The following is a 9,237-nucleotide window of genomic DNA, read 5'->3' as shown; positions in this document are numbered from 1 at the left end:
GGGGGGGGGGGGGACCCAAGAACAAATATAAATTGAAATAAATGGATTGGATAGGGATAAGTAGGAGGGATTCTAGTTAGTAAGCGAAATCCAATCCTTTTCAAAAACAAAAAGTAGCAGGAGACTGACTAGATAGGAAGCCAAGCCAGCCCAGTACCTTTCAGACACTGTTGCTCAGGCAGAAACAGCTTACAAAAGGCACAGAAAGCCTACAGACAGAGGCTTATATGCTATTTCTATGTCCCTCCCCCAGAGCACTGTGATTGGAAGGGGAGTCAGGGAGAGATCACAGTCACTGACCAGCTACAGCTGTTAGTTTTCCCCCACACCCCCCCTCCCTCTTCTCAGTTTGTTCCTCTGAAAGACTGCTATCCAAATTGCCAAATCTCTTCTGAATTGATTTGGAGGCTCCAAATTGGAGGGTTTTTTTCCTTCTCCCAATTTGATTTGGATTCGGTAATTCAGCCTCCAAATTGGGCCAAATCTTCTCCGAATCGAATCACAGACCAAAGCTTTGCACACCCTTACCGCTCATCCATGTGGGCACCAACAGCGTTGCCAGGGGTGACCCTGAGCAGATCAAAAGTGACTACAGGGTTCTGGGTGCAAGAGTGAAGGGGACAAGGGCTCAGGTGGTATTCTCCTGGGTCCTTCTGGTCAAGGGGCTGGGTCTGGGCAGGAGCAGATGCATCCTGCAGATCAATGCATGGCAATGCAAATGGGTGTTGCCAGCAGAGCTTTGGCTGCTTTGACCACGGGATGTTGTTCCAAGATTGCTAGAAAGAGATGGGATCCACCTGACAAAGAGAGGGAAGAGCATCTTCACAGACAGGCTCACTAACCTAGTGAGGAGGGCTTTAAACTAGGTTCACTGGGAATGGAGACCAAAACCCTGAGGTAAATGGGGAAGTGGGTGACCTGAAGGAAGCACATCCAGGAGAGGGCAACAGGGAAAGGCCTTTTCATTCTTGCTGAGAAAGTAGGGCAAACAGCTAGTTACTCAGGTGTCTGCAAGTGAATGCCCGGAGCCTGGGAAACAAGCAGGAAGAATTGGAAGTCCTTGCACTGTCACGGAACTATGACAGGATTGAAATAACAGACTTGGTGGGACAGCTTGCATAACTGGAATACTATCATAAATGGATAAACTGTTCAGGAAGGACAGACAAGGGAGAAAAGAAGGAGGACTTGTGCTTTATGTAAAAGAATTCTAACACTGCTCAGAGCTCCAGTATGAAACTGGAGAGAGGCCTGTTGAAAGTGCCTGAGTTAAGGTCAGAGGGTACAGCAACAAGGGTGATGTCGTGGTGGGTGTGCGCTATAGGCCACCAGACCAGGAGGATAAGGTGGATGAGGTTTTCTTCCAAACAGCTAGCAGAAGTCTTCTGAGAACCAGGGTCTGTAATCATCAGGGACTTCAATCACTGTGAGATCTGCTGGGAGGCCAATACAGCAGTGCACAGGCAATCCAGTAAGTTTCTGGACAGTGTTCGGGACAACTTCCTAACACAAGTGTTGAAGAGGCCAACTACGGAAAACATGCCCTTCTTGATCTACTGTTCACAACAGGAAAGAATTAGTGGGGAATGTAGAAGTGGATGACAACTTGGGCAGCTGCAACCACAAGATGACTGAGTTCGGAAACCTGAGGCATGGATGATCTTCCAAGGTCCCTTCGAGCCCTAATGTCTATGAAATCTATGACAGAGAGCAGCAGCAGGGGAAGGGTCCTGGACTTCAGAAAAGCAGATGTCCACTCACTCAGGAAACTCATGGGCAGTATCCTCTGGCAGGCCAGTCTGAGGGGGGAAAGGAGTCCAAGACCGCTGACTGTACTTTAAAGAAACCTTACTGAGGGCACAGGAATGAATCATCCCAATGCACAGGAAGACTAGCAAGTATGGTAGAAGACTAGCTTGGATTAGTAGGGAACTCTTCAGTGAGCTAAGACACAAAAAGGAAGCTTACAAGAAGTGGAAACTTAGAAGAACAACTAGGAAGGAGTGTAAGAGTATTAATCAGACATGCAGGGATGAAATCAGGAACGCCAAAACAGTTGGAGTTGCAGCTAGCAAGGGGCATGAAGGGTTTCTACAAGTATGTCAACAAGAGGAAGATCAGGGAAAGTGTGGGTCCCTTACTGAATGAGAGAGGTGACTTAGTGACAAATGAGGAGGAAAAGGTTGAAGTACTCAATGCCTTTTTTACCTTCGTCTTCACAGGCAAGGTCAGCTCCCAGACTACTGCACCTAGCAGCACAGTTTGGGGAAGAGGTGAGCAACCCACAGTAGTGAAAGACCAGGTTACAGACTGTTTAGAAGAGCTGGATATGTCCATGGCCAGACACAATGTACCCAAGGATGCTGAGGGAGTTGATCGATGCAATTGCAGAGCCATTATCTGGCCATTATCTTTGAAAACTCATGGCAACTGGGGGAGGTCTCAGATAACTGGAAAAGGATAAATATAGGACCCATCTTTAAGAAAGAGAAGGAGGAAAATCTGGGGAACTACAGACCAGTCAGCCTCACCTCATTCCCTGGAAAAATCATGGAGCAGGTCCTCAAAGAATCCATTTCTAACCATTTGAAGAGAAAAAGGTGATTGGTGAATCCATGTTGGCTGTTCCTAATCTGACCAACCTGATTGGCTTCTATGATGAGATGACTGATTCTGTGGATGCAGGGAGACCAGCAGACATGATCTACCTTGACTTTAGCAAGCCTTTTGCTAGTGTCCCACAACATTCTTACAAACAAACTAAGCATGTGGCCAAATGCAGAGCGGCAGTAGCCACCACGTGCAAGCTTCCCTCACCCCCTGCATCCAGCCGGGCAGCCGGAGCTTGCATAGCAACACGGGACGATGCATGGCAGCACTCTGTCCCCACCCACACATACCCCTAGGGCCTTCTCAAGTACCCCCAGGGGTATGTTTACCCCCAGCTGACAACCCCTAGAAGATGGGATGTGCACCTTCAGCAGGTTTGACACCAAGCTGGGGTGGAGTAGTAGATATGCTGGAGGGTAGGGCTAGGATTCAGAGAGACCTCAACAAATTGGAGGACTGCACAAAAAAATCTCATGAGGTTCAGTAAGGACAAATGCAAAATCCTGCACTTAGGATGGAACAATCCCATGATCTGGTATAGGTTGGGGACTACCTGACTAAGCAGCAGCTCTTCAGAAAAGGACCTGGTGTTACAAAATACTGTAAGCTGGATATTAGTCAACAGCACGCCCTTGCCGTGAAGAAGGCTAAAAGCATACTGGGCTGCATTAGGAGAAGCCCTGCCAGCAGATCAAAGGAAGTGATTCTTCCCCTTTATTTGGCACTGGTGAGGCCACATCTGAAGTTGCGTGTCCAGTTTTGGGTCCCACACTACAGAAAGGTTGTGGACAAATTGGAGAGAGTGCAGCGGAGGACAACAAAAATGGTTAAGGGGCTGGGGCACATGACTTATGAGAAAGGGCTGAGGGAACTAGGCTTATTTAGTCTGGAGAAAAGAAGACTGAAGGGGGAATTAACAGCACCCTTCAACTACCTAAAGGATGGTTCCAAAAAGGATGGAACTAGATTGTTCTCAGTGGTGACAGACGACAGAACAAGGAGCAATGGTCTCAAGTTGCAGCAAGGGAAGTTTAGGTTAAATATTAGAAAAAAATTGTCACTAGGAGGGTAGTAAAGCACTGGAAGAAGTTACCCAGAGAGGTTGTGGGTAGCCATTCTCCTTCTTTGGACATTTTTAAGACCTGGCTAGACAAAGCCTTGTCTGGGATGATATAGTTGGGGATGGTCTTGCTTTGAGCAGGGGGTTAAATCATCAATTTAGATGAACTCCCGAGGTCCCTTCCAGCCCTGATTTTCTATGATTCTGTCAGAGTTTGACAAGCTTTTGGGTATCAGAGTACCCCTCCTCAAGACCCTGAGAAAGAAATAGGCACTTTGGAGCTAAACAGCAGATGGAACAAAGGCTTGTGTAAAACTTCATATCTAAACAAAAACAGGAGAGAAGATAAATTATCAGGTAGCCAACAGACTACAAAGGTATAACAAAAACCTGATGACTGGAAAGCAGGATCGCCTTCAGGAGGGTCCTTTTAACCTCTGAAGTGAAGAGATTAGCAAGTATCAGGTTGATTATAATGGACCATAAAGTTACTGTAGATGATAAGTATCCAATAAGCTAATGAATTTTTTTTCTAGGCTTGTCTCTTGAAATTATTTTGTAAATTTCCCTTAAGCACAAGGAGAAAGGGAGTGATTATTCTGTGAAACATGGTCTACCTATGTTCTAGTGTGTCTGTTAGTATAGGAGTTAATGAGAGTTAGTGGAGGGGTAGCTAACACAGGAGTTAGTGTGAAGTAACACATCCTAGTGTATTTGGTGGTAACATAGCTGGGTACCCAAGCCAAATGAAGGAGGGGGGGGAAATCAAATAGATCTAGAGAAGATGATAAATGTATTTTTATGCAGCAAGGAAGCTATCAAAAACAAAAGTAATCCAAGACACACAGGTATTCTTTCTTTCTTTAAACATTTTAATAAATATTAAACACTCTCTGGTTTCCATGTCTACTTTACAAGCCATAACTGGAGGAACACTCAAAAGTAAATATTCCAAACTCATTACAGGTTTCAATATAATCAACATAAAGTCCATTTCCTTTGCATGGATAAAAACACTCATTTAAACTATTAAAATTAAATAAGTTAAAATATTAAAATTGTATTTGGAATGTCAGAAAGCAGGTCTGATATTTATACAGTCAAAGTATTTTATAACTTATAATTTGTATTCTAGAAGGGTGAAAATATTTTCACTGTGTTTTTTGTCCAATCTTCCTCACTAGAACCGAAAGAAAATATCTTCAATTCAATGTAATAGTTACCCTGTACAGCTTTCAAAGTATATAGATATTGGCTGTATTAGCATCTCTCTCCAATATTCAGACTTCAGAAAGACATCATTGTGTTTTCTTCTTTGAACAATAATACCTTAGAAGTAGACCATGAAAACCAGACCACCCTAGTTTGCAAATGTTTGTTTTTTCTATCCAAGTGTTCCACAAACCACTGAATACATTAAATAGTATCTTCCTTAAGGACAATGTTGACTGACTCTTGCAATAGGAGTGGTTTCTCTCTCTTTCAACCACGAGGAAGTTCAAAGCTAAAATCAGGCAGCCCTAGTATAATAAAATAGTAGCATGCAGCCAGGCAACCAGAGACAGCCCTTTAATTATAAATAATTACAATATAACCTATCTCTGTATTAAAGAAATGATACATGAAGTTAAAAAGTCAGGTCACTTAAATCTCTTTATTGCTAAGAGAACCATGCAGACATTAACTGATCAACAGGGAGCTTTGTAAAAAGATCTGAGAAGTAGTTGGCTGTTAGCCTGATGTGAGGCAGAAGCCAGGGCAGGGTGGCACCTTAGAGATATTAACTGATTCAGAGGGGCATAAATTTTCATAGGCAACAGAATACTTTGTTAGATGCTATCACCTAATAAAGTTTATGCCTCTGATCTTGTAATCTGATAATGAGGGCTACAACTAAAAGAAGGTAGGAGTTCATCCAGAGGCAAACAAAATCCAGCAGCAAGACAACGCATTTGCTGATTCCACTGGCTTTTCCTACTGTAGCTCTTGGCATTAAATCCCCACCTGACACACACAGAGGTACTGAATGCTCCAGACAGAAGTCATCATTTTCTGAGACTTGCTATGATAAGGAAACAAAAATGCAACTGAGTCTCCATTTATTTAAAGTAGGAAAAAACATCAGTTATTCAGAAAAAGGGCCATGAGACCAAGTCTTGAAGTACATTCTCGAATATAGATTAAAAAATATATATATCGGCAAGTGCTCACCCACATTTGAAAGAAACAGTATTGACAAATTCTCCTCCCATAGATTTTTGCCACACACAGACTGCAGGATTGTCCTTTCAAGCCTCAAGCCCTCATTTTGAGGAGAAAAACTCAAACTCTGACTGTCCCCTGGAGACAGCTACATTCTTTACTCAAGCAAAATTCCCAATAAGTAAGGGTTGCAGAACGTGGTCTGCTGAATTTATGCAATAAACTTACTACTTACCTTTCCAGGCTCCCATAATAGCTTTGCTCCTTCCTCAAGGTCAAATATCTGGCAGGTCTTCAACTCATCTTTTCAGAAGCATGAATAGGCTCTGCAAAGCAGAACAATACCTGCATACCTCACTCTTAAATTCATTCTTATTTTAACAACCTCTCTTGACATAACCAGCTCCCAACCTCTGCATTTCCAGCTTACATTTTTAAGCAACTTCTCCGATTATACATATGATCTAACTGCAGGAAATGTATAAATATTAACATAATAAATGTAAATAAGACTAGAAAGAGATTATAAGTACCTAAAGACTACCTATTTGTGATCTATCACAGTTGTTCACAGGTTACAAGACTATTTAAATGTAAAAAAATAATGGCTTCTCTATAGAATACATGATGGGGAAGAAAAAAAAACACAGGCAAATAACTTAAAATGTTTGAACTAATTTTTACATAAAAAAAAGACTCCAATCTATCCTCTTTTCCTGTAACCTCCAACATGAATGTCACTGTTTTCCTGGGAGGACAAGGACTTTTAATCTCGTGCACTGATGAGATACAAGTTGTACTTAAAATTACTTTTTGAAACTAAATGATTTATTTTAAAAGTTTATTATGCGATTCTGCTTCAAAAAGGCAGACTATGCGAAAACGGGACTAATTAACAATTCTTCTCCTTAGACTTTCCTACTCCTTTTAGGTTTACAAAATCAAAAAGAGCTGTATGAGTGAGCTGGATTTTTTTAGTTTGTGCATCATTTACAGATTTGTGAAGCAAGGCCCCAATTTCTTAGCCCCATTAAAGAGCCTTTAGTAATGAGTAATAAATCTGAGTCCCTTTTCCCCCAATTATAAATATTATCTAAAGATGTAACTTTAGATTACCCAGCTCCAAACAGACAGACAGGTTTTTCACCATACATTCAAGTTGGGTAGTAGAAAGCATATGCACTTCTGCTAACATTGTTTTCTTAGTTTCCTATTCCCCAGTGGCCATGCTGCAAGACAAGAGATTGCATGGGTGGTAAAAGGCAAACAATTTAATTATCACGAGTCAGACTAATGCATCTTATTTCCAAATGGATGAAGACTAGCATCCAGATGGCATAGATTAGATTTGTAAACTGCGCGCACCCACGACTGGAATCCATGACCGGCATAAGTTCTTCTTCATTAAAAAAAGGGAGAGAAAGGGTTCATTCAGCTTTTAAGGCCAGCAGGAACAGGAAGCAAAACCAGCTCAGATTTGTAAGGGATGAACAGGAGGAAAATCCGACCAAAGAAAAGCGCTGACTGGCAAATTCAGGATTTTTTTTGGTGCTCAAAAGGGCCTGGCCCACAAAATGACATTTGAAGAGGATGAGGGGCGGACTTCTGCAGGCATTCACCCCCCCCTTCCTAAATTCGTACTAAAGATGCATAAAACAAGCCCCTGCAGTACTCTTAGCAGGGCATGTTGCTGGGGGTGAGGAAGCCAGCGGATCCCACTGATGGAGCTGAGAATGCGTCTGTGTGATCCTGAAAGCGTTTCTATGGACCCATGAAACTGTACTGCCCTTGGTCACCAAGCACTGACGGAGGCCACCAAGCCCTTCTCCCAGCACCATACCTAGGCTCCTGGCAGCCCTGGGCAAACGTTTAGTATAAGGCCTCCAGTTGCCAGAGATAATGATAATAATAATCAGACAATGGGGAAAAAATTAACAATTTCAGGCCACCTTTCTGCCCAGCTCTGGGCACCCACCCCGTTTGTTCGTGCCTGTCTCCAGCCTTGCCCTCTCCCCATGTCACCGAAACTCCCCTCGACCCGCTGCCAGGAGGGACTCGAGGCCCCGAGCAGAGCAGAGCAGAGCACGGCCCGGCCAGGAGGGACCGCTGGGCCTTCACCAAGCGGCGCAGGGGCAGGGGCAGGGGCAGGGGCAGGGGCAGGGGCAGGACAGAACAGCGGCCCCCACTGGGCTCGGTGGCTGCAGACCAGTGGCCGACGTCACTGCTCCCAGCGCAGCGCGGGATAAGGTCCGTACGAGCAAGCACAGCCCGGGCCCAGCCCCCCGACACGTGGCGACCGCTGCTCACTTGTGTGGCGCCGCTCGCCCGCCCGCGGAGGAGGGAGCACCAAGCCACCAGGCCCTACCCCGCGAGGAAACGCCTGCAGAAGTGTGAGCCGCTCCAGCCGCCGTCGTTTCCGCGTAACCCGTCACCGCCGCCAGCTGGGCCGCGCCCGGGCCCCGCGCCCCATGCATGGTGTCCTCCCTGGACGCCGCCGCGCTCCTCCTCCTCCTGCTGCTGCTCCTGCTTCGGCTCACCAGACAGACCGCCGCGGGCCGGCGCAGGCGGCTCACAACCCCCGTCAGCCTCCTGGTCGTGGCCGGCTCTGGTGAGTGGCAGAGGGACGCGGGCACCGAGCGGCCGTGGTGCCGAGAACTACAACTCCCATGGTGCAGCGCGCCCCGGAGCACACTGGGAAATGTGGGCAAGAGGGGAGCAGGTGCCTGCTACAGGGCAGCGCCTCGTCGCGGTGCATGCTAGGGCGGCCCAGGTCCTATTGCAGCGCAGCAGCGTTGCCAGGGGGACGCTGTGCCGTCTCTTCAACCCGTGTGAGATGCACCATCAATAGTAGTGACATCGTCCAAAATATACCGGGCTGCAGATGGTAGTGCTAGGTAAGGACACAGGCAATGAAGGTCCTCTGGGGAAATGCGAGTGATCTCTTTTATTAGACCAATTAACTAGTTGGGAAAATTGTTCTGACCCTAGACTGGTGACTGCCTCATGAAGAGTGTTTGTACCCGGAAGCTGGAAGAAAACAAATTTTGCAGCTAGTTAGTTTGTCTGATAAAAGAGATTGCATTTATCCAAAGAACCTCGCCTGCCAAATGTATGATAATTTTGGAGGCAGCTAATTGATGCAGCGTATGTAAAACCCAAGTCACTCTCAGGGAGTCTTAACTAACTTTTGGGATTGCTGTTTACTTTCTTATGACTGCTTGCCTCAAAATAAAAAAAATGCTTCAACTTTGGTGACCCAGGTCTCACTCACTCACTGGTGTCTTGCAGTGAGCAATATATGGGCAGTCCTCAACTTACGACTTTTCGAGTTATGACAAACGGCACTTGTGCCCTTTAGAAATTAA

General features: G+C 45.3%; 2 protein-coding genes across 6 annotated transcripts in view; one reads left to right on the top strand and one right to left on the bottom strand.

Annotated features, from left to right (window-relative positions):
* The window catches only part of TMEM56 (transmembrane protein 56), a 72,915-nt gene extending 64,605 nt beyond the window's left edge, over nucleotides 1-8,310 (bottom strand). The window contains exons 1-3 of one of the 5 annotated variants that reach the window (XM_019501646.1): nucleotides 8,238-8,310; nucleotides 6,989-7,101; nucleotides 6,108-6,198 (exon numbers count right to left, since the gene is read on the bottom strand). The gene's annotated coding sequence lies outside the window, so the exon portion shown is untranslated. Of the gene's footprint in view, nucleotides 1-6,107; nucleotides 6,734-6,988; nucleotides 7,795-8,179 lie in introns of those variants that run through there. The other 4 variants (XM_019501645.1, XM_019501649.1, XM_019501644.1 and 1 more) reach the window with 4 other exon arrangements.
* Nucleotides 8,311-8,320: 10 nt separating this feature from the next.
* ALG14 (ALG14, UDP-N-acetylglucosaminyltransferase subunit) overlaps nucleotides 8,321-9,237 on the top strand; it is a 58,517-nt gene continuing 57,600 nt past the window's right edge. Inside the window, exon 1 of the mRNA XM_019501650.1 lies at nucleotides 8,321-8,480. Coding sequence (XP_019357195.1) covers nucleotides 8,345-8,480 — 136 coding nt within the window. The 5' untranslated portion in view covers nucleotides 8,321-8,344. The remainder of the gene's footprint in view (nucleotides 8,481-9,237) is intronic.

This window comes from Gavialis gangeticus, unplaced genomic scaffold (genome assembly GCF_001723915.1).
Source record: "Gavialis gangeticus isolate Ggan-Ray unplaced genomic scaffold, GavGan_comp1, whole genome shotgun sequence".
Taxonomy (NCBI): Eukaryota; Metazoa; Chordata; order Crocodylia; family Gavialidae; genus Gavialis; species Gavialis gangeticus.
The sequence above is the reverse complement of the archived record's forward strand: the minus strand, read 5'-3'. Positions and strand labels throughout refer to the sequence as shown.